Here is a 27211-nt window from a genome sequence, read left to right on the forward strand (position 1 = left end):
TGAGGTCGAATTATTCACTTGCAAGTGGATAACTCATTATTAATGTTTCTAAGCTTATCTTGAAAAAATTGAACCATTTTGGTTACTAAAAGCGAACTATTATTTCCCTTATTCACTTTCATTAATTATTGAACATAAAACTTTTATTCTAGATTTTAGATCTCGTAGTTAGTATCCCATTAAGATTCATAATAACAAATGGACAAACATGAGTGTATTTGCACTTCAAAAACTGTTCTGGGTAGGGACAAATCTGTGCAGTTTGAAATGTTTTAAGATCTGCCCTTATACAAATTTAAACGGAAGCTCCGCCCGATCAGTTGAAATAACTATGGTAATAACAAATAGCTCGTTATATTTTCGAATGACTAATAAAAAGCATTATTAAAAATTACTACTTGATCCTTTTGGAAAACTTCCTCTTCAATCCTGGATTGTTGACTTATCGACGCATACTATATAAACAGACTTAATAAGTTTGATGAGTCTTATGTAGACGATTTGCGAGTCTTGCGTATCAAATTATAATCCTGGTACCTTTGATAACCATTGACCCATACTTAGCAATTCATCTTCCGGTTTGATGATGAAACAAGGAAAACCCTAGTTTCTTTAGTGTAAAATTAGCAAACACGACCCAACTAATTGGTTATCGCTACTCACACACGAAAACAGATTTGATATTGTGACTCACAGCTGATATTTACGATAGTATTATGCAGATGACCTGACTATCGCTAATTAAGATGCCTATAAACACAAAATATTTTTATATACTACTTGGGTTTTTTTTTACAGATATGATGTTACTACCATTGAAGTTAAACATTATAATGGTAAGAAAATCTTAATAATATTTTTAAAAAAGATAGAGATATGACATCTGTTGGTGTAGCTCATGATCATGCACCAACACAAAAGATGATTGATCATGCACCAACACAAAAACCGATTGATCATGCACCAACACAAAAGATGATTGATCATGCACCAACACTGGACAATGATTTTTTTCAATATATGTTACACAAAGATTCAATATCTTACAACATTTTTCAAATGGGACTTCCAATTGATATTTTAGGTGTCAGACCACCAATAACTCCCTCCAATTTAGAACGTATGTAAAAGTATCCCTAATCTGACACAAATATTGCTTTTGGTGTCATTGTTTACTAAAAATAACCAACACATATGCAGAAATGAAACTTTTGGTGAAAAATAAATATATTTAGATCATTTAGAGCCAAAATTCACTTGTCTAGTCTATGTGTTTGCATTAAAAGTTCAGGATAAATGCGCTCCATAGTATACTAATTAAAGATTGCCAAAAAAAGCAGGGGGTATTTTTGGATTACCTCTGTTCGAAGGTCAGTTATTTTAGGAGATTGAAGGTATGTTGAAAATGAGTATGTAGAAAGCTGTTACATGTACAATTTAGGATATACATGGTTTCTATGAAGCTTAACTTAAGGAAAATTAATTTAAAAGTTGTGAAAATTGCAAAATTTGGTAGAACAGATAGGATTTTTTAGTTGGTGGTCTGACACCTCTAGGGGATAGATTTTGCTGTATGGTGAAACTACACACTAATTTCCGATATTTAGTGTAGCATAATGTATATTCATCTTATGTTAATCAACCATATAAAAAAGAAGATGTGGTATGATTGCCAATGAGACAACTATCCACGAAAGACCAAAATGACAAAGACATTAACAACTATAGGTCACCGTACGGCCTTCAACAATGAGCAAAGTCCATACCGCATAGTCAGCTATAACAGGCCCCGATAAGACAATGTAAAACAATTCAAACGAGAAAACTAACGGCCTTTTTTATGTAAAAAAATTACATGTCTTTTCAGTGATGCTCGTGGCCAAAATATTTGAAATCCAAAGCTTATATAAAAGATGAAGAGCTATAGTCCAAAAGGTCCAAATAGTATAGCCAAATCCGTGAAAGGAATCAGAGCTTTGCATGAGGGAGATACATTCTTAAATTTAAAATGATTTCTAATATGCACTAATCAAATGCTGAAATTTTGAGAAAGTTGACATTCATACATCAAAGGATTTTAACAGAAAACAATAAACTAATTTTTTTAATGACTCTTGACATCATTTTGATTTAAATCATGCTTAATGTATATAGGTTACAATATTATCAGCATATTTTATTAATGCATATTTAATTGTATCAATACAGATTTGTTTTTATGGAGTCATACATGGATTATCAAGTTTCGATCGACAATGTCCTCATTTATCTCAGAGACGATTTCGTATTTGGAGTGAATGCCATGATAATTCAACCTTATACAACTGTTTGTACAGTACAAAAAACAGAACCTACATTGAATTTTGTAAAAACAACGTGAAAGCAAGACAAGGTATGTATTTATTTCAACCATAGCATATACTTTAAATATATCGTTCGTAAAATAATTTCTTGGAAGTTTGTTATCTTGAGACCAACCTGGGGATATGCATTCTTCTTTTACAGCAAATAAAACGTTCAACGTTTTATACTTTGATAAATTTCATTTAGTCCTCTAAAATGATGAAGATGCACATAGATATGGATAAGCGATACAGCTTCTTTGGCGCCTATAATTTTAGTTGTGTGTGTTATTAATATTATAAGAAGGGTCAATATACCAAGGGTGTTATATAAGTTAATGTCTTTGCTTTGAATTATAATCGTGGCTTTTATTTTAAAATGAAATCTGAAAGGTTTTTCGACTCTTTTTGGACGTGTGTTATAATAACTCGCACTCACTTTGGTACTCTCGGAACAATTAAGAGATTGATATAGCGCAAATATGCTGGTATTTTTAATGACTGTTGCACAATGTTGGGCTTCGGTCTCATTGGCTTATAATCTTCATAATTTGATTTTATTTTTGGTATTTACTTTCTTTTTTTCTCAGATTTCTTATTTTGTTGATCTCCAAACAGGCATATGTGGTACATCATTGTTTATGAAGAGAATATATTTGTTCCGAACACGAACTAACGACCGTTTTTACATATATTCACAACTAATATATTTAAACGCACGTCAAGTAAAAAACCTTTAGAAATCGAAACAAAGAAATTAAACTTGCAGGAGCAGTGACTAATAATACAATGACCGATATGTACAAGTTTGCACCTATGTAGTCATGTTTGTGTGAATACATGTTGTTTCGATGATAATGTGTGGGTTTGTTTTCTTTGTAGGCTTGAAAATTGTAATATCTGGGACGTTTAGGAACGTAAGATGTTCTGAGGAGAGATATCAACCTATCACTTTTTTGTCAAATCAAAGCTCTGATTGTTTATATTTAAAGTCACCGTGTAGTGATACTGGACAAATTACTTTCAAAAATTTGTCTACTCTTACCGATTCTAGTTGCCGATGTGATTACACAAGAAATTATGCCTTTGTATCACCGCCACGAAATCCATGTTTTTGTGTTCCGTCTGTTGAAGACTGCTCATGCTACATCAAACAATGTCCATATAATACCACATTATCCCCTGGTAAGTCAATACTTATAATTTGTCGAGTTATATATGTTTTCATGCTTATATGCAACCGATTTGAGTATAAAAAAAACTTTTTATTATTCTTCAGAATACTTTCATAAGTATATCTACACCATTTTCTAGTCGGTTCGTTCTTATGTGTAATTTTGTTTTTAAATATTCAACTGTAATGGTTATCAATGCACTTACTTTCACATGTAATATTACTATTTATACCGAGGCTCAGTTAACCCTCTGAAGTCATAGCACAAATCAAACACAATAGAAAAAGTTTGAAATCATACGTACCTTACACGGTAAGTTTATCTGCTCTATTTGCGCCAATTTGCACGTAAGAACTATCATTAGTTAGTAATGCAATTGCTAAATCTAGAAACAGAGAAAAAACAACAATAACACGAATAATGAGACTGAAACACTGAAAGTGCTCCTTATGGTTTGATTATCAATTGAACATTAACTTACAGACAAAAAATACTCCTTTAAATCACAATGTTTGGGTGTACTGATACTTTCCGGGATACAATTTCTACCGTTACTGAAGATTTGGGGACAAAAACTGCGCAAAATTACCGACACATAATTTAGGAATAAAAAAGCGCATTTGGTTACATCAGACCAATTAATAGTGCTCGCATCAACTCAATCGAAAATACTACACCAATTAAATGTTGAAAAGCGTATTAGATATTTTAAACAATTATAACGGTATATATATAGGAAATGGTTAAATCAATGATATTTTATGTCAACACAGGAGTTTAGACTATATATTGGTTACAACTTCCGAAGGAGGGGACATTACATCGTTGGTTTTTTACTTCACCTATGTGATGAGGTATTTACCAATCCTCCCATTTAGGGGAGTCAGAGTTTTTATTAATTTATGACCCTAGACCCACTGTCTTTTTCATTTTGCCTATAAATTCATGGTTGCTTGGTTCTTGCCCTGTTTTGTTGATCTTGTGAAATCGTTGAATATTTGAGGTTTTTTTTCTCTCAATAATTAGGTCTTTCCACTTTTCCGTGGAAAGACCTATTGGATTTCTTCTGATTATTATTAGGTCTTTCCACTTTTCCGTGGAAAGACCTATTGCTTTTCTTCTGATTATTATTAGGTCTTTCCACTTTTCCGTGGAAAGACCTATTGGATTTCTTCTGATTATTTTTTTTTTCTTCCGCCTAATTTTTTTCCTTCGCTGTTTTTTTGTTTCACAAGATGTCGCTTAGATTTTTGGAATATGATATCGAACAGTTTATACGCTTTTGAAACCAACTCTGCTTAACGGAATACTTTCCAAAATAAGAGTTATCTCCCCAAACATTGTTTTCCTTGTTATCTCTAAGGCTTCGCAACCGTATAAGAAACCGATGAATTTATTTTTCCAAATTGCTCGTTATATCCTGAGGATGTTCTGTTTTATTTTGACCGAAGCCGTATATAGATTCCATATGAGAGGTATCCCCCCTTTTATGTTTAATATAAGAATATGCATTTCTAATTGGTAAACCATAAGTCATAGAGACTTAGGGTCTTTTGATTTGAGGTCCTTGGTTCAAAAAAATGAAAATAAGGTCAAGGTCAAAGGTCAAGGTCATATTATAAATTTTGATTTTGGCTTAATTTCACTTATTTTCAAAAGCCGTATAACTTATCGACAAATTATTTTTACTAAATTGTTAGTTGCGACATGTCGTAACACGTAAATTTTAGTCGAAAGAGTATGTAGACATTTGATGCCAGTTTTGACCCCTTTTATATCTAATATTTGTTTGTAAGGTAATACAACTCATTAACAATATATTGTAGAGGCCTAGAGTCTTTTGATTTGAGGTCCTTGGTTGATGACCTCGAAATTGAGCTCAAGGTCATAGGTAAATGTAACGTTCTAGATTTTGACCTTTGCTTTTACCTCATATGTATACATGTTTAAGACATGGGACTTTTTAAATTAGGTTGCAAGCAATGTGATCTAGAAAAAGACAACCGGAAGTGACCTTTTGTAAACCGGAAGTAGCTATATTTTATACTTAATTAATGAAAAAGTATATAGAACCATATATTTTTGGAATCAGTGCTAAGTAAACAATAAAAAATTACCGGAAGTAACATATTTTAAACCGGAAGTAAAAAATGGTCTCCCTAATTTATATCTTTTTGTATAGAAACCATATATTTTTGGAATAAGCGTTCAATAAGCTGTCATTTGACTCTTAAATAGACATTTCAAATCAAATTTTAATATTGTCATATAAAAAAAGGTCTTAACTGGTGGAAAGACCATCAATGGTTCTCTGAACAATTGGTTTTTAATTTTTTTCTTTTTTCTTCCGCCTAATTTTTTTCCTTCGCTGTTTTTTTGTTTTGCAAGATGTCGCTTAGAAATTTGGAATATGATATCGAACAGTTTATACGCTTTTGAAACCAACTCTGCTTAACCGAATACTTTACCATATAAGAGTTATCTCCCCGAACACTGTTTTTCTTGTTATCTCTAAGGCTTCGCATTCGTATAAGAAACCGACAAATTTATTTTTCCAAATTGCTCGTTACATCCTCAGGATGTTCTGTTTTATTTTGACCGAAGCCGTATATAGATTCCATATGAGAGTTTTCCCCCCTTTTATGTTTGATATTAGAATATGCATTTCTAACTGGTAAACCATAAGTGATAGAGGCCTAGGGTCTTTTGATTTGAGGTCCTTGGTTCAAAAAAATGAAAATTAGGTCAAGGTCAAAGGTCAAGGTCATGTTCAAAATTTTGAATTTGGCTTGTTATCTCTCATTTTTAGAAATCTTATAAGATATCGACAAAATATTTTCACACAATTGTTAGTCGCGACATGTAGTTACACATAAATTTTAGTCGAAAGGATAAGTAGATGTTTGATGCGAGTTTTCCCCCCTTTTATATCTAATATCAGTTGTATGGTAATATAACTCATAAACAATATAAAGTAAATACCTAGAGTCTTTTGATTTGAGGTCCTTGGTTTATGACCTTGAAATTGAGCTCAAGGTCATATGTTAATTTAACGTTCTAGATTTTGACCTTTGCTTTTACCTCATATGAATTCATGTTAAAGCTATCAGACTTTTTGCATTAGGTTGCAAGCAATATGACGTTGAAAAAGCTAACCGGAAGTGACCTTTTGTAAACCGGAAGTAGCTAATTTTTGTAATAAATTGCTGTAAAAGTATGTTAAACCATATATTTTTGGAATCAGCGTCAAGTAAACTATAAGACAATACCGGAAGTAACATATTTTGAACCGGAAGTAGAAAATTATCTCCCTTATTTATATCTTCTTGTGTAGAAACCTTATATTTTTTTAATCAGCGTACAATAAGTTGTCATTTGACGTTGAAATTGACATTTAAAACCAAATTTAAATATTTTCATATAAAAAAATCATTACTGGTGGAAAGACCATCAATGGTTCTCTGAACAATTGGTTTTTAATTATTATTATTTTTTTTTTTTTTTTTTTTCTTCCGCCTAATTTTTTTCCTTCGCTGTTTTTTTGTTTCGCAAGATGTCGCTTAGATTTTTGGAATATGATACCGAACAGTTTATACGCTTTTGAAACCAACTCTGCTTAAACGAATACTTTCCCAAATAAGAGTTATCTCCCCGAACACTGTTTTTCTTGTTATCTCTAAGTCTTCGCAACCGTATAATGAACCGACAAATTTATTTTTCCAAATTGCTCCTTATATCCTCAAGATGTGCTGTTTTATTTTGACCAAAGCCATATATAGATCCCATATGAGAGTTATCCCCCCTTTTATGTTTGATATAAGAATTTGCATTTCTAACTGGTAAACCATAAGTGATAGAGACCTAGGGTCTTTTGATTTGAGGTCCTTGGTCCAAAAAAATGAAAATAAGGTCAAGGTCAAAGGTCAAGGTCATATTATAAATTTTGATTTTGGCTTATTTCCACTTATTTTCAAAAGCCGTATCGACAAATTATTTTTACTAAATTGTTAGTTGCGACATGTTTTTGGTTGAAAGGGTGCGTAGACAATAATGGGAGTTTTCGCCCGTCTTATGTTTAGAATTATGCGTAAAAGGATATTACTCATGAACCATACATATTAAGGAACTAGTGTCTTTAGGTTTGAGATCCTTAGTCTATGACCTTGAAATTGAGGTCAAGGTCATAAGTTAATTGGACGTTCCAGATTTTGACCTTTGCTCCAAATTCATATTTAAACATCATAAAGTCATAGGAACTGACATATGAACTGAATTTTTAAAATTTTCACATCAAAATATGTTGTAAGTGGTGGAAAGACCATCAATGGTTCTCTGAACAATTGGTTTTTAATTATAAGTAGTTTTACGACTTTTATATACGCTTTAGCACAGTATATGTAATAGTCCAAATATCTTTAAAACCGTTTTTATATAAAGACAATATGAAGAAAAAGAAATTCATACGTATACTGCAAACATATACTTTTCAAAATTAACTATTTGGGATCCCTTATTAGAGTTGTTCAACTAAAGTGGAAATTGTTTTGATGTTTTTGAGGTATCCTGCTGGAGACATAGATAGACTTTATATCAAACATGAACGACAAAATCATAGGCGGATCCAGGGGACGGGCTCGGGATCCCGGCCCCATCCCCTTTCGTAGGATAAACTCGGTTGATTATATAGGAAATCACTGAAGCATGATTGGAGCGGGACCCCCTTATGTCATTTAGCGCCCCCCTCTTTTATGAAAAGTTCTTGATCTGCCACTGAAAATGTGATTTATATCTAAAATTAGATTGAAATTGTCGTTTGACTCTTTACAGTAATATCTATACTATTAAACGAGAAGACCTCATTTTTGGTGTCGCTTCTCTTCTTTCCAGAATAAATTAATCAACACGCCTCTGCGTCCTATAGGTACAGTGCATAGTCGCATTTGTCATCCATTCATATGATTATTCAGATTGAGTTATTTTAGGAGAAAAACGAGAAAAAAGGCATCCGGATATTGTCCCGTCATTGTACGAAATTTTAAGTCAGATTAGACTTCCGGTTTGCGTTTTTCTGTATACTTTGAACATACATATACTAGCTACGAATAAAGTGTATTTTCAGAATTTTATCTGCTATCATTTTCAAGTTTACTATCCACGGCGGTCACAGAGTTTATTAAATAGAGAGGGTCTGTATACCATATCAATGATCACCATGGATCGATTAGTAAACTTAGAATTGAAAGTAAATACGCTTTATTTATATAGTAATGAATGTTCATAATATACAGATAAGCGCTAAAATTATTCATGTGAACTTTTGATACTTTTTCTGAAATTCTCCAGTCATTAAATCTTACAAAATTCATTGATTACATAAAAGAAAGAAGATGTGGTATGATTGCCATGTTAAGACAACTCTCCACAAGAAACCAAAATGACACAGATATTAACAACTATAGGTCACCGTACGGCCTTCAACAAAGAGCAAAGCCCATACCGCATACTCAGCTTCAAAAGGCCCGAAATGACAATGTAAAACAATGCAAACGAGAAAACTAGCGACCTTATTTATGTACAAAAAATAAACGAAAAACAAATATGTAACACATAAACAAACGACAACCACTGAATTACAGGCTCCTTACTTAAATAAATGTTCACAACATACTAAATGTATGTTCATATTGAAATTGATAGAAAACCAAAAATTGGGAACTTTGGAAATAAAGGTGGAGGGTAAAAAAACATTTTCCTGTCCCCAATAACCTATGACTTATGATACTTTTGCTGAAATTCTTCAGTCATTCTGTATTTTACAAAATTCTTCCAACAACACTTTACATACTTTAAACTACGCTCTGAATGCCCGCGATTTCGCGGGTGTGTTCTAGTATTTTATCAAAATAATGCATGGCAGTCGTAGATTTGTTTCCATTCTATCATTATCTAAGCATTTATTTTCGATTAGTTTACCAAAAAGGAGAGCGAGGGGTAAAAACAAATTTCAGTGGCCAACCAAGAGTCAAATAAAAACCACTTTACGGCTACCATAAATTGTTTTCGATTCTAATAGAACAAATACAGTTATTTTGTCAACCGTTAAGCCCTTTTACACATGATATTGCGTGATTGGCTGTTCAATTTTATCCAACATATAATGTTATCAATAATATAATAATGCAATTATAAAACATTAAACAATCCTCACATTTCTCACTTGAATATGGTCTTTTTGTCTTATTAATAACCTTCTTAGGCGTACATCATTGTACATGATTTGTCTTATTAATAACCTTCTTAGGCGAACATCATCGTACATGATTTGTCTTATTAATAACCTTCTTAGGCGAACATCATCGTACATGATTTGTCTTATTAATAACCTTCTTAGGCGTACATCATTGTACATGAAGCCTTATTTTGTTGCCAATGACGATAATGCCAATTGCAAGCTTTATAGTGTTTACCTTGGGGTTGGACATAATGCCAGCCCAAAAAAGGTATTTCTAATATTTTGAATGTTTATCTTTTACATTCCATTTCAGATTATCAATGTGAGTCTTCTGGTTCAAAACAAACAAATTATACATGCAAGCCTGATATTTTTATGTAAGTAAATATTTTAGCCGATTATCTTAATAATATATCATATCTTATGAATTTTTTACAATTTGTATGAACGTTTCTTAAAACATTTCACACAACCAAAATATTCGAACTATGTTGTCAAAGTTCTTTAAGAAATGTTAAACAGCCGAAAACATGTAATATCAATTAAAAACCAATTGTTCAGAGAACCATTGATGGTCTTTCCACCAGTTGAGACCTTTTTTTATATGAAAATATTAAAACTTGGTTTAAAATGTCAATTTTAGCGTCAAATGACAGCTTATTGAACGTTTATTCCAAAAATATATGGTTTCTATGTAAAAAGATATAAATAAGGGAGATCTTTTTTTACTTCCGGTTTAAAATATGTTACTTCCGGTAATGTTTTATTGTTTACTTGACACCGATTCCAAAAATATATGGTTCTATATACTTTTTTATTAATTATGTACAAAATATAGCTACTTCCGGTTTACAAAAGGTCACTTCCGGTTGTCTTTTTTCAGATCACATTGCTAGCAATCTAATTTAAAAAGTCCCATGTCTTGATCATTTATACATATGAGGTAAAAGCAAAGGTCAAAATCTAGAACGTTACATTTACCTATGACCTTGAGCTCAATTTCGAGGTCATCAACCAAGGACCTCAAATCAAAAGACTCTAGGCCTCTACTATATATAATGCTAATGAGTTGTATTACCTTACAACTAATATTAGATATAAAAGGGGGCAAAACTGGCATCAAATGTCTACGTACTCTTTCGACTAAAACTAACATGTTACGAAATGTCGCAACTAACAATTTAGTAAAAATAATTTGTCGAAAAGTTATACGGCTTTTGAAAATAAGTGAAAATAAGCCAAAATCAAAATTTATAATATGACCTTGACCTTTGACCTTGACCTTATTTTCATTTTTTTGGACCAAGGACCTCAAATCAAAAGACCCTAGGTCTCTATGACTTATGGTTTACCAGTTAGAAATGCAAATTCTTATATCAAACATAAAAGGGGGGATAACTGTCATATGGAATCTATATACGGCTTCGGTCAAAATAAAACAGAACATCCTAAGGATATAACGAGCAATTTGGAAAAATAAATTTGTCGGTTTCTTATACGGTTGCGAAGCCTTAGAGATAACAAGAAAAACAGTGTTCGGGGAGATAACTCTTATTTGGGAAAGTATTCGGTTAAAACGAGTTGGTTTCAAAAGCGTATAAACTGTTCGATATCATATTCCAAAAATCTAAGCGACATCTTGCGAAACAAAAAAACAGCGAAGGAAACAAATTAGGCGGAAGAAAAAAAAAAAAAAATAATAATTAAAAACCAATTGTTCAGAGAACAATTGAAGGTCTTTCCACCAGTAAATATCTATTTTGATATTAGAATATTAAAAATCAGTCTAAAATATCAGTTCCTATGGCTTTATGATGTAAAGATATGAATTTTAAGCAAAGGTCATAATCTAGAACGTCAAATTTACCTATGACCTTGACCTCAATTTCAAGGTCACAAACTAAGGATCTCAAATCAAAAGACCGTAGGTCTCTAATATGTATGGTTAATAAGTTATATCACTTTACGCATAATTTTAGATATAACAGGGGCTAAAACTCCCAGTCATTGTCTACGCACCCTTTCAACCAAAATTATTATGTTACGACATGTCGCAACTAACAATTTAGTAAAAATAATTTGTTGATATCTTATAAGGTTTATGAAAATGAGTGAAAATAAGCCAAAATCAAAATTTAGAATATGACCTTGACCTTTGACCTTGACCTAATTTTTATTTTTTTGGAACAAGGATCTCAAATCAAAAGACCCGAGGTCTCTATCACTTATGGTTTTCCAGTTTAAAATACATTTCAAAATTTCAAAAACAAAAGGGGAATTAACTCTCATATGGAATCTCTATAAGGCTTCGGTCAAAAAAAAACAGAACGTCCTGAGGATGTAACGCGCCATTTGGAAAAATAAATTTGTCGGTTTCTTAAACGGTTGTGAAGATTAAGCGATAACAAAAAAAACAGTGTTCGGGGAGATAACTCTTATATGGGAAAGTATTGGGTTTCGCGGTGTCAGTTTCAAAAGCGCATAAACTGTTCGATATCATATTTCATTTATCTAAGCGACATCTTGCGAAACAAAAAAACCGCGAAGGATAAAAATGTTGGCGGAAGAAAAAAAATAATAATAATTAAAAACCAATTGTTCAGAGAACAATTGAAGGTCTTTCAACCAAACAGGATCTATTTTGATATGAAAATATTAAAATTCAGTTGAAAATGTCAGTTCCTATGGCTTTATGATGTAGAAATATGAATTTCGAGCAAAGGTCAAAATCTAGAACGTCCAATTAACCTTTGACCTTGACCTCAATTTCAAGGTCATAGACTAAACATCTCAAATCAAAAGACAATAGTTCCTTAATATGTATGGTTCATGAGTAATATCACTTTACGCATAATTCTAAATATAAGAGGGGCGAAAACTCCAATTTATTGTCTACGCACCCTTGCAACCAAAATTTGTAAGTTACGACATGTCGCAACTTACAATTTAGTAAAAATAATTTGTCGATATCTTATAAGGTTAATGAAAGTAAGTCAAAATAAGCCAAAATCAAAATTTAGAATTTGACCTTGACCTTTTACCTTGACCTAATTTTCATTTTTTTGGACCAAGGATCTTTAATCAAAAGACCCTGGGTCTCGATCACTTATGGTTTTCCAGTTAGAAATGCATATCACCTATATCATATACAAAAGGGGGGATAACGCTCATATGGAGTCTCCGGATAGCTTCGGTCAAAATAAAACAGAACATCCCGAGGATATAACGAGCAATTTGGAAAAATAAATTTGTCGGTTTCTTATACGGTTGCGAAGCCTTGGAGATAACAAGAAAAACAGTGTTTGGGGAGATAACTCTTATATGGGAAAGTATTCGGTTAAGCAGAGTTGGTTTCAAAAGCATATAAACTGTTCGATATCATGTTCCAAAAATCTAAGCGACATCTTGCGAAACAAAAAAACAGCGAAGGAAAAAAATTAGGCGGAAGAAAAAAAAAAAAAAAATAATAATAATCAGAAGAAATCCAATAGGTCTTTCCACGGAAAAGTGGAAAGACCTAATAATAATAATAATCAGAACAAAAACAATAGGTCTTTCATCCGAAAGGTTGAAAGACCTAATAATAATCAGAACAAATACAATAGGTCTTTCAACTGAAAGGTTGAAAGACCTAATAATCAGAAGAAAAGCAATAGATCTTTCCACGGAAAAGTGGAAAGACCTAATAATAATAATCAGAAGAAATCCAATAGGTCTTTCCACGGAAAAGTGGAAAGACCTAATAATGACACTAATATCAGTTTTCAAGGCTCTCTGCATTACTTTACATAGTAAACTATACATGATTTTTTTTATGAAATTGTTGTCATCATATATTTTTTGGATAATATACCTGTTATATTATCTAGACATCTAATACTAATGAATATTTAATTTCAGGCATAATAATGGATCTGAAATGACCACTATTCATAAAGGTAATGATATCTTAAATGTTCTCCTGATTTTGTTTAATATTTAAAATTACGAAATCATTCCATATTTTTTTTTTCATTTGATTTGAATACATTTCAAAACAATTGTGTGAAATTGATTCCACATCTAAAATTAAGTAAACTAATTTTGATATGTTAAAGTAGTGAAGTCTATTACTGTTCAATATCCTCCTAAAGGAAAAGAAAGCACAACAAACATATATTATCACTTCACATTTAGAAAAATTGGTTTACCTTTTATAACTGACTCTGACTTTCTATAAATTGTTTAAACCTACTCGGAAAAATGCACAAACTACTTGATTTTCATAGCTCATAATTAACGTGTTTACACATTGATATAATATGGTTGTTAAACATTACAACCCTTTAACAGTATAACACACCAGATAACCTCGTATGCTTGCATCAACTTACCCAAATATATACGGTTTAAGCCTAAACATCTGACTTTATAGACATTAAAATCCATGTTGGACATTTCAAAATTATCACAAATTCCGGTTTAGAATCGACTAAATACCAATATCAAGATATTGTCAAGTAAATATGCCACATACAGTAATAGTTTTTTTCTCATAAAATCTACAAATAAAAACCATTTCAAAGTACAGATGTTTCTAGTATGTCCAATGAGGAAAAATGAGAGAATGTGTTTTCCTTGGATGGTGTGAACTTTCCACTAACACCATGCAAGATTTAGACATTCACCATCCGTTCTTATCAATAATTTGCATAGTTTTAAACGTTGATAACCACAATTGGTATACACCGTACACTACAAACACCATACACCTTCTATCATTGCATAACATGTCATGGGACGTTTTCACCATCCAAGGGCAGTAGAAAAATAGTTTGGTAACTAACGTGAATTAATCAACAAACTTGACACAAACGATATTATTTAAGTCTGCTTTATATTCTGACTTCCATCCAGCAATTGCAAATCAGGATCGATTGAAAGTTGAACTTTGGAAGATACAATAATCAGCCAAGAAAACGCAGTAAAATGTCACAATCTGAAAAAAGGATACAATCGATAAAATAACAGATGTGGTAATTTACTGGATCTCATGATCAAAGAAAACGAACAAAATACGCTAGAGATTTGAGATACTACATCGAGATGTTGGTCAACCAATTTGTGATGATGACTGTAAACATTTGTAAACATAAGTTTCAGCTGTTCTTTTTCTTAATTGCATATAAAATGACATGGTTCCCAAAAATTTGGAAGAACAAAAACAGGTATTTCAGAAATGAGGAACTGGCAAAATATTATTCAATAGAACCTCCGAACTCTGTAGAGTTATACAGTGATCGCATATCTTAAAGCTTAAATTTGATTTCAAAATAACGAAAATATTAAGCTTATTTACAAAGTTACAGCTAAGTAGGAGAAGCTCAACCTTTACACTATGTATATTAAATGTGTGTATGCTCTTTTTGACTGGGCTCGAATTAACATCGGCATAGGTATTTGTTGAATTTTTGAGAAAAAACACTATTGACAACCATTTTAAAAGCAAACACCAGCAAACATCAGCATGATTCATGTGTGTAAACAGCAAACCTTTAGCTGAAGATATACTTTATAAAAATTCCACTAATAATTTTTTTCAATATTGTTTATTATAGGTAATGAACGGAGCCAACCCTTGATGAGGTCTGAACGAATTATTGTAATAGTAATGTTGTTTCTCGCTCTTTTATCAGGTAAATATCTTTTAACGTTAATGAACACATTACTATAAAGGTATATTTGTGCATTTAATTGTGAAGTCATGCCGAAATATATGAAGACTAGATGATTCAGTAGATGTCCACAAGTAATTCTTTAAAATTGTTATGTTTAGTAACCCAATTTAAAATGATGTCTTTTGAAGAAAAAACAATCACATGACGTATCTTTTTACATACTTTATGTTTCTTTTCGTTTAATAATGCAATCAGTAAAGTTTAATAAATCAATTAATTAAGCAACGGAGTAATTATCCAAAAAAACAATTTTGATAATTTTAAAATAAGAAAAATGTTTTCTTTTCTTTAATCCACTAGTTCTATTCTTCTAGTACTGCCTTGTAAGTTCCTGTTTAGATCAATCCTTTAGGAATGTTGCAAATGGTTGCTTCATGTTATATTTTATTATATCTTTATTGTTTTGTCTTTATATGAATTTTTGAAGTTAATAGGGATATTGGCCATTCTAAAAAGAATAACGATTCACCTTGATTCAATTACTACTGTAGTACAGTAGTATGCGTAGTATAAATGTTTCTTCAAATCATTTATAGGAAATAAATAATTAACGAAACCGCATCGAGGAGAACATCAAGACTTATAAACGACATTTAAAAAATAAATGAACCTTTTTAAAAACGATAAGATTAAAACGCTTTTAATCGACAGTAGCGAAGGCATGAAAACAGGAACACCATATTTTGACATAACCTCAACTATACATAGTAATGTCTTGTGTCTTTTTGGGGTTTGAAAAAAAAGTGACTGGTGTGTGTTCCAGCGACATAAGTTATAGTTTGAACACACATTTTTTCTTCTTTATTTAAATTCTTAAATATTTTGACTTTCTTGTAATGTGTAATTTACAATCTGTTTTTATTGTGTATTCTTACTTATTTTAAAATCATCAAATTTTCTTTTCAATCTAAGCGTACCTGTTTAACTGTACGATTTTTGTAAAAGGATGGTTTGTTTCATTTGAAAGTAAATTTATTTTATTAATGCTAAATTTACAGATTAATCAAGTTTCAGATATTTGCCTTTTTTACGTCGCCAGGTCTCTGCACTTTTTTATTTAGAAGTTACCATCCTCCATGATATACAAGTTCTATGAACATGTATCATTCTATTTTATTTAAACTGATAGTATTGCTCAATTCGAATTTATATAACATGTTTTAGTAGAATAGAATACCTGAATTGGCTAATGGTAAATTTTCATTAGTTAAATTAAAAATCAATATTTTCAACTAGGTTATTAAATCGACCATTTAAAACACATTTACGTAATTTCATCATGAAAGTGTCATTTGTAATGTTATGTTTTAAATAATTACATTTCAATGTAATAGAAACAAAGTCAGTTGAGTCGGTTTCTGATGCATTCTTTGTATACTTGAGCTGTTATAGTCAGAGGCTTTCTATGTATTTGGACTTAAACTGAGATTAGTATCATTCATTTTTGTCGAAGTGATATTGAAACACTTTAAAGGTTTGGACTCATTGATAATCAGTTTGTATTCTAACACATACTTACATTGATGCAAGTGTTGGGGGAGTCGAAATCAAAAAGCTTAAGTATAGCAAACTGTATTTACTCAAATGGGACAATCAACTTTTCAACACATCAAACGAATGGATAACAACTGTCATATTCCTGACTTGGTACAGGCATTTTCTAATGTAGAAAGTGGTGGATTAAACCTTGTTTTAAAGCTAGCTAGTTCTCACTTGTATGACAGTTGCATCAATTTTCACGGTATTCACAACGACGTGTTAACAAAAAAAAAACATAATATGTTCAAAATTTAAAATATAGGGGTACATCAGTTAACATTGTGTTATAATCTAAATCATTATAAAACAAACAAATATGTAACAAAAAAGCACCCAGTGGCATATCGATCAAGCATATTAACAACGTTTTCAGACAAAAATACACACATTTACCATAGTACAATAACACAATGACAAATGAATGTGTCTAGAGGAAGACTATCTGGTCTACGAGCAATTGATAAGAAAAACATAAAGATACGTGTGCAGCGTTTCTGAGTGATCCTTTTGATATCATTGTCAAAAACCTATTAATACTTCTTTTTTTTATTTGAAATCCAATTTATGTCAATATATCAAGTTAACCTGAAAACATTCTTCATTAGGAAGACTAAAGACAATGAAGTTTGATAAGATTTTGACATTTACTAGACCTATTATGTATTCATATACAATCATAAAACAGAAACATCACACATGCTTCATCAATAGAACATCATCTAATCATATTGCATATATAAATAAAAATATGTGGTATAATTTTCAATTAGACATATCTTCGTCAAAGTTGCAATGTATAAAGTCAAAGTACAACTTTAAGCATCGAGCTTTGGCTCACACCGAACACATAATGGTCCCAAAATGACTAATGTAGACAATCCACACCGGAAAATCAAATGTCAAATAATTCTGTATAAAATCGAGAAACGAGAAACACTTCTGAACCACACAAACAAACAACAGCAACTGAAACCCAGGCTCTAACTTAGGACATGTGCATAAACATACTGCGGGTGTTAACGTTTCAGCAGGCGTCAATCCGTCACTCTTGCATAACACAGTGGTGTTACATAACAACATAAAAAACCTCAAAAGTTAGATGTTAGTAATGCACTCCTCACATCCTCCCATTTGACAAGCGACTAGCATACCTTCTTAAACATTTATTTTAATACTGTTTACCGGAAATATGATATGTGTAATGTAAACTGGATAACCTTTCAGTTGGTATGCAACAACACCATTTTCTTGAAAGTTTGATTTTTGCACTTGATAACCTCATCCACCTTATTTTTAGGGGACAGTTATTTGATATTTTAAATGTTTACAATATGACCTATAATTTAATATACAACAATCTTGTTTTTCAATTTATTTTTCCACTCAATGACTTCCATAAAACTAACTTAAGGGACACGAAAAATGTGGTTTTTGAAATATACGCTTTATGGACTTTCATTTGATATGTGACAACCCACCCTTCTTATTTTTAAAAGGGGGTTATTTTTTAGTAAAGCTCATTTGTACGTTCAATTTGATATCCTCAATGACTCCCTTTGACAAAGTAAACAAAATATTAAATATCAATTGTATAAATAAAATTTATAAAATTACAAAGTCAATGCAAAACATGAACATTAAGAATTGCTTTTTGTTTGGTTAAGCATGGAACACTTTTGAATATCTGAAAATAAACGGTGGCCAGCTCTTGTGATTTCAGAAATACATGCCCCCGCTTTCCAAATTGTAAACTTCATATTCCTTTAAACGACTACACGTATCTCAAATCTGTTAAATACAAAACAAAAGTATCTGCAGTTGAAGTACAACAAAAAAGGGACAATTCCGAAGTTCCTCAAGGACACAATGAATAATCAAATATATAAATATGCAATAACAAACTTAAGAAGCGAAAGTCGTAGGAACATAACAAACCCACTACTCAAACAAAGACAACTTGATTTCTCAAATGTCACAAGATGAAGTTAAAAATTTACTATGAAGGGTAAGGTCAAATTACATTATGTCATTATGACCTTGATATTGATCTCAAATTGAAGGTTTTAAATTACTGACCGTTATTATAAATTATGGTAAGTTGTTGTCTGTTACCTGTTTAAATATATGCATACAAAATACTACACTGTTAGAATTATCTTGGTACTTTTGAACGGATGATCGCACAGTTTGTAGATTACTGAAAATAATATAAAAGTTTTCGTAGGAAACATTTTATTTACTATAAGTTGGCAGCACTTTCTTATCGTTTTCGCAATATGTCAGCTTTAAACTCTAAGGTAAAGACGTTTTTTGCACTCGATGACGTTTGGTGCAAAGGAAAGAACACATGCACTTAAGATTATTGGTGAAGGTTGCAAGTCTTTAAGACTTCTGGTTCTCTTTACGTTGCCGTTTCAAAATTTGGTCTATCTCTAGTACTAAAAAATGCAAATAAAAGAAAGAAAAAGCTTCTAGGGAATTTAACTCCCATGTGGATTGATGAGATACTTCACAACCTCATCTGTTAATACTTAATGATGAGATTTACCAGTTGACCTAATAAAGTCATGATTTATTTCAAAAATAAATACGGTGGCCTTTTTTAAAAACAAAAAAGTGAGATTACTTTTTAAGGGAATGATGAAATCATACAGAGGGTCATATGATGATACTTCATGATGGTCCAAGTTTAGTTTTGATAACTCCAAGAAATGGGGGAGGGCATGTCAAACAAATGTTGGAAAAAATAAAGGAAGTCGAAGAAAGGCCTTAACAATGAGGTATTTTCTCACCATACTTAATATTACACATATAACTTTAATCTATAGTTTTGCATTGCAAGGTCATGTTTTTCTCTGATTGTAAATGACGTCTTTACACTCACTATTTCCTGTGGATGTTTGATGTGTAATGATTGATATTTTAGTCCTAGACACATGCTTTTTTCCATTAGCTGCCATTGGCTATGAAATAGCTCTAAGTAACTGCGAATACTCTCAGATATATTATTAATGTTTTGTTTTTTTGAGATGTATAAGTACCCGTCAACGACCACTCTGTGCTATTGTTAGATTTTTAACCGGAATTATGAAGGAAAATCGGTTATTGGTTTTGGGATGTTCAACGAGCGGGCGTATACGCGTCTGTTCAATAGCATGAAAATGCTATGACCATTTGTTTTAAAATAAAGATTTGCTGTTTCCTGTGACTTAATGAAAGTCAAGTTCAGTCTTCATAATTTAAGCTTTTATCCTTGTTGAGGATTTGGCCTTTTTAAAATCAAAAAGTGATACTTCTGATGTGATTGAAGTATTTCCCTTTTTAACAGAAATTGTTAATTATATATATAAAGTTTTATTACACTTAGTTGTTGTTTTTTTTATATACTTTTCACCTGTTATCAGATTACGAAGCATATGGGAAATTCCTTATATCACAGTTATAATTAGAGTGACATATTTATTTGAAAAGTAAAATATTTTTCTGTTTTTTAAGTGCTGATGATCATATACAATATTTTATCTTACAGAGGTCTAAAAGACATTGTATTAATAAAAAAAATGTTGTATTTTTCTTTTTCTTTGGTTAATGTTTGAAAAGGTTTTGGTAGGTTTGTTTGTTATTCTGTAAAACTAATTTTCTGAATTCTATATGTATTTTTTAATGAAGTGAACTTCTTTAAAATTTAATCTGATAATGTCTATTAATAAACATATCTGTAGATTTCTGATTTTGGGCCCAGTTTTCGAGTTTAAACAATCAAACTTTTGTTTTTCTCGTCGTTAAAGGTTGTACGGTTACCTAAAGTTGCTTACATCCACTTCGTTTGATGGATACTAGTTTTATTAGCAATCATACCACATCTCTTTTATTTCTATTTTGGCATGAAGATTGTCCTGTGCAAAACACGTTATATAGATTTTTGTCCGGGGCGCTTCATACAATTCCTGCATGGTTTCGGTGTTTTCAACATCATTTGTTGCGTCATTGTTAGTACTAATTGCCTGTATTCTAAAAGTTTTCTTTTTTTCATTTCAGTAATAATTATCTTTCTCCTGGTATATAACAGTAAGTGTATTATCAATATCAATAATACATAATGATATATTTTATTGATTATGCTTAATTAATTATAGGTGTACATTCATATTATGCTCTAACTAGTGATTTATAGTCGTCACTGTGACTCAATTTAACTATCCGATATATAGATGATACCCTTTCAACTAATAAACCACCTTTGCATCTCATATATATCACTACGAATATGAGGTAGATTAAGAATGCTATCAAAACTAAAAGCTCTGCTTCTTATCTTTATCATTTCCTCCATATTGACACATGGACAAACGTAATAATTTAAACTTTCCAATGATCAATTTCCCATTTCTCAGCAGTAAGACATCCTTTGTCCAAGTAGTTAGCATTAATTATATTAATTGATACGTGATTTTCGTTCATTTTCATACTATACGGACTTCATTTGCAGGGGTGTACACCTTGCATTGACAGAGTTCTGAGGAAGACGACTGAAATTAACAAAGTTTTACGGTCTTTTTTTATGAAACTTTTTAGTCAGCATTGTATTTTTAATAAAAGTTCCTTTGTTCTTTCTAAACGGAGGAAAGGTTCGATATTTACAAAGTTACATACATATATAGGCAGTCTTCAAGTACAACGGTAATATCATTAAAGCTGCATTCACGTTTATTCTGGGGTAACGAATGTCTTTAGATAAAATACTTGTATATTTTTAAACAGACGCAAATGATAAGGTTTATATTATCGTCCGTCCTTTTGTTAACCATGGTTAAATCCAGTTATCTGAATCTAATATCTTGTTGGTTTTGTTTGCAGGTATTGGTGGACAAGGAGTAAATGTAAAAACATGTGACGCAGAAACAAACATAAAACAATTATTCGGATGTTTTCAGAAGGATCATTCAGATCTGCAACCAAAAATTCAACACGATAGTCAATCAAGCAAAATGTTTGATCAAAACATAGACAAAACAAATCTAAATGGTCGAAATCAACTGATAGATGCCTGTATGCAGGAAAACATAACCAATGTAATAAATTTGATTAGAAAGGGTGCTTGTATTAATAATACAGATAACGACGGAAACACGCCTTTGTATTGGTCCGGTTTTGAGGGTAACACTAAGCTTGTTCACATACTACTAGATGAAAGATGCGATATACAAAAATGTAACAAGGATGGATTGACACCTCTCACTGTGGTTTGTCATAAAGGTCATTTCTCAGTAGCAAAACTGCTTATTGAGAGAGGTGCTAGTATTAACGTTACCGATAATGAAGGACAAACGTCGTTATATTTGTCTTGTGTCAAAGGAAATATTGACATTGTAAAATTATTGCTAGACAAAGGATGTTATATACATAAGCCTAATAATATTGGATACACGCCTTTCATGGTGGCTTGCAGTAATGGACATAGGTCAATAGTAGAACTGCTTATTGGGAAAGGAGCTGAGATGAACATTACCGATAAGGGAGAAAACACACAATTTTATTTAGCTTGTAGCCGTGGAGATATCGATATAGTGAATTTATTGCTAGAAAAAGGCTGTGACATACATAAACGTAACAATTATGGGATTACCCCTCTGATGATCGCGTGTTTTAAAGGATACATGTCTATGGTGAAGCTACTCATTAAGAGTGGAGCTGTCATTAACATAACCGATAAGGAAGGACAAACTCCGTTTTATTGGGCATGTGTCGGTGGTCATATTGATCTAGTAGATTTATTGGTGAATCTTAATAGCGATATACAAATCCATAATAGAAATGGAAAAACAGCACTCATGGTTGCATGTGAAAAGGGATATCTGTCAATGGTAAAACTTCTTATCAAGAGAGGTGTTAACGTTGACTCTTCAGACAAGGAAGGACAAACGTCGTTATATTTGTCTTGTGTCAAAGGAAATATTGATATAGTAAACGTATTGTTAGACACACGATGTGATATTCATAAACCTAATAATATTGGATACACGCCTTTCATGGTAGCTTGTATTAATGAGCATTGGTCAATAATAAAATTGCTAATTGAGAAAGGAGCTTATATAAACTTTACCGATAAGGGAGAAAACACACAATTTTCATTAGCCTGTTTCCGTGGAGATATTGATATAGTGAACTTATTGCTAGATGAAGCATGCCACATACATAAACCTAACAATTATGGGGTTACCCCTCTAATGAGAGCTTGCTGCGCAGGACATATGTCTATAGTAAAAATGCTTATTAAAAAATGTGATGTCATTAACATAACCGATAAGGAAGGACAAACGGCGTTATATTGGGCATGTGTCGGTGGTCATATTGATATAGTACTTTTACTGATAGATTGTGGTGCTGATATACATACACACAGCACAAACGGAAAAACATCACTCATGGTTTCCTGTGAAAATGAAAATCTGTCAATTGTTAATTCACTTATTGATAGAGGTGCTGATATTGACTATACCGACAATAAAGGAAACACGTCATTTAATTGGTGCTGTAAAACTGGAAATTTTGATATAGTTAACGTACTGATTGAAAGAGGTTGTGATATACATAGACCTAACAATGCGGGAATTACCCCTCTGATGAGGGCTTGTGGTGCAAGACATTTTTCAATAGTAAAACAACTCCTGGAGAGAGGTGTTGATATTTTCTGTACCGATAAAGAAGAACAAGGACCATTTTATTGGTCCTGTGTCGGTAATGATTTTGATATAGTTGATTTACTAGTGAACACAGGATGTGACTTGCACAAACCAAACAAACATGGAAAAACGTCTTTCATGGTAGCTTGCGGTGGAGGCAATCTGTCAATAGTAAAACTACTTTCTGAAAAAGGTGCTAATATTAACGCAATCGATGAGAAAGGCCAGACGCCCTTTTATTATTCCTGTGTAGGTGGTAATATTGATATAGTAAACTTCTTGAAACAGAAAGGATGTGATATACATAAACAGAACAACGATGGGTGTTCACCTCTAATGGCGGCTTGTAGTTATGGTATTCCCTCAATAGTACAATTATTTGTTGAGATAGGATTTAACATAACAATTTCCGATAAGGAAGGACAAACGTCATTATATTGGGCCTGTGTTGGTGGTAATATTGATATAGTAAAGTTACTTTTGAATTGGGAATTTAACCTAGATAAACCAAACAGCAGTGGTAGAACAATTTTGATAGAGGCTTGTCGTAAAAAACATTTTTCGATAGTAAAACTGCTTACCGAAAGAGGTGCTGACATAGAAATGCCCGACAGTCAAGGACAGACCCCGTTCTATTGGTCCTGTGTCGGTGGTGACATTCGATTAGTACGCTTATTAATGGATGAAGGATGTAATATACATACATCTAACAATAATGGACACACACCTTTAATGTTGGCTTGTGGCAATGGACACCTAGAAATAGTACAATTATTTATCGAGAGACGTACTGACAATAACTTTATTGGACAAGAAGGACAAACGCCATTACATTGGGCCTGTGTCTGTGGAAACATACATATAGTACACTTATTGATTAATGAAGGCTGTGATATACATAAACCTAACACAAATGGGGAAACACCACTGATGATTGCCTGTTGCTATAAACATTTGTCAATAGTAAAGCTACTTATAGATAGAGGCGCTGTCATAAGCCAAACCGACAAGGAAGGAAATACACCATTTTATTGGTCCTGTATAGGTGGTAACTTTGACATAGTAAATTTAATGATGTTTAAAGGGTGTGATATACTTAAAGCTAACAATGATGGGACGACACCTCTCATGCAGGCGTGTTGTTCAGGTCATCTTGCAACCGTGCACCTACTTATTGAGAAAGATATTGACATGATTAGTATAACCGATAAAGGTGGACACACGCCATTTTATTGGTCCTGCGTTGGTGGTTATATTGACATAGTAAATTTATTGCTTGATCACAAAGGTTGTAATAAACATACTCCTAACAATAATGGAAAAACACCTCTAATGGCAGCTTGTGAAAAAGGACATCTGTCAATAGTTAGATTTCTTATCAAAAACGGTGCGGATATAAACAGCAGCGACAAATATGGATACACGGCAATACATTGGGCTAATGTTGGTGGTGATAAACGTATATTATACTTACTGATAGATCGAATGTGATGGTGGGCGAAAATAAATAAAGAAGCACCACAAAAATTCCCTTTAACCTTGAAACTTTATTTTTATTGGCAAAATATATCCGCCTAGCTATCTTATGACTTATACTGTTGGCTAGTCGTTTATTTCGACTTTTCAATACTCTCACATCAATCATTTTTTAATTTATAGTAACTTTTATATTCTTTAGGTTTACATGATCTAAAACAATAAAATAAAAGAATAAATTAGATCAAATATCCGTTACGTTGCGAGAGATGTTCCGAAATGAAAAAGTCAAAAAAAAAGCGGGTTTTCCGCAATACTCTTCTTCGATGGCAAGAAATTTCGTCCAAGTTGTTCAGGGTTAAATTTTTAATGAATCCCATATACTAGTGTTTGTCTTTTTATGTTTTATCAAAAAGTACTGCATATTTTCTTTATCTTATTACACAGTATTATTAAGAAAGTTGAATAATGTTGAAAAACCATATTTTTTTCCGATTTGTTCTGCGTTTTCAAAATACAGCAGATTTTTCACAGATATAAAGTGAAACTATAATTTATAACATTCACGGTTCGTTACCAGATCTTTCACGCAATGTTTGACCACCGCGGTTTACTTTTTCAGACCAGATAAACATTGGCAATTTGTTGTACACTTTAAGATACTCCCTGAAAATCAAATGGTCGGTGCTCTAAGACGGATTTGTATATTTGTATATAATATGTCCCAATGACCTTGACATATAGGTGGGGGTAGGGGGCAGTGACTATCTTTGAGGGGACCCCCTCGAGTCATGCCTCAGTATATACCTTTATACTAGTAATCAACCAAATTTTTCCCACAAAATGAGGACAGGCACCCTGCCCCCTAAATCCGCCTGTGGTTTAATAGCTTCCTTGTGAGGTGCAACCCTTTATCAAGGACATCACGACAGGAAATATCCTGGAATATAGTATCATCAACTGGGAGATATATACTTCGTAAGGAGTTTTTCATATTTTGTGCTCTAGTTTCAGATTTTTTAACATTTCGCCATTTGATACCTGGCACAAAAAGAAGCGCCTGTTTCTCCTCGTCAAGACCTTTATAGTCATTCCCCGTGACACCCCTCATTATTTTTCTCTAGAAGCCCTGGAATAGGTCCACCCCATTTCTGAAAATGTGTATGTTAGTTTAATTAAACAATGACATCAAAGGTGCTATATTTTACAGGGTATGACTACTTTTACTTACGTTCTAAATTGAAGTGGGTCTATTGGTGGTCCTACACCTACAAATAATCCGTTGATAGATGCAGAATTACTGTGGTACTGAATATTAGCCTAAAAGAGATGTGACTTGTTTTATCAATGGATGGGACAAAAACGATTTCAAATTGAGTTGAAATTGCAATTTTGGACGGATTTTCTGCCTTTTTAAATATTTTTTGATTTAACGACCGTTGTTGTGTTATTCTTTTTTTCCTCTTTTTTCTCGATATATCGCCTAATTGTTCGCTAGCTTCAGCCTGGTTCGTGAGGACGCGCTGTTAGAATTTTGGTACACAAAAATAAAAATGTCCCAATTAGGAAATCATCATTTTTGTGGTTAAAGGTTTGTAGTTAACCGAATCTCATTGACCATCTCTCTCTATATATGTATATCTATATGCAAGTCAAGATTAGAGGCAGTATTAACTATCTTTTGTATCTTTTATATTGCGTTCAATTAGTCACCAAACTTTTATTTGATTCGCCCCTTTGTTTTGTAACTTTAAGAATATATGTGCAAAATAATAATATTGAGAATGGAAATGAGGAGAGTGTTAAAGAGACAACAACCCGACCAAAGAACAGACAACAGCCGACGGTCACCAATGGGTCTTTAACACAGCAAGAAAATCCTGAAACCGGAGACGTGCTCCAATCTAATCTAGCTGGCCCCTGAACAAAAATGTGTACTAGTCATCGAAGTATTTGTTTCTTTAAATCATTCGACCTTTTGATGGCAATAAAACTTGATGCTCAATTATGTATTTTTTTCATACAGATGTAGGTAAAATATATATAT

The 27211-nt window shown here is 32.2% G+C and overlaps 2 protein-coding genes across 2 annotated transcripts; both read left to right on the forward strand.

The window, feature by feature from the left end:
• Positions 1-796: 796 nt before the first annotated feature.
• Positions 797-13731, forward strand: LOC139484097 (uncharacterized). The gene is made up of 5 exons (XM_071267825.1): positions 797-836; positions 2209-2392; positions 3225-3527; positions 10063-10126; positions 13650-13731. Exons 1-5 carry the CDS (start codon positions 801-803, stop codon positions 13729-13731), a joined length of 669 nt encoding a protein of 222 aa, XP_071123926.1. The 5' UTR covers positions 797-800.
• A 7147-nt stretch (positions 13732-20878) lies between these two features.
• On the forward strand, positions 20879-25336 carry LOC139485590 (serine/threonine-protein phosphatase 6 regulatory ankyrin repeat subunit B-like). Its single transcript, XM_071270184.1, has 2 exons — positions 20879-21073; positions 21863-25336. The coding sequence occupies exons 1-2, from the start codon at positions 20890-20892 to the stop codon at positions 25177-25179; spliced, it is 3501 nt and encodes a 1166-aa protein (XP_071126285.1). The 5' UTR covers positions 20879-20889; the 3' UTR covers positions 25180-25336.
• Positions 25337-27211: the final 1875 nt, after the last annotated feature.

This window comes from Mytilus edulis, chromosome 8 (assembly GCF_963676685.1).
Source record: "Mytilus edulis chromosome 8, xbMytEdul2.2, whole genome shotgun sequence".
NCBI lineage: Eukaryota > Metazoa > Mollusca > Bivalvia > Mytilida > Mytilidae > Mytilus > Mytilus edulis.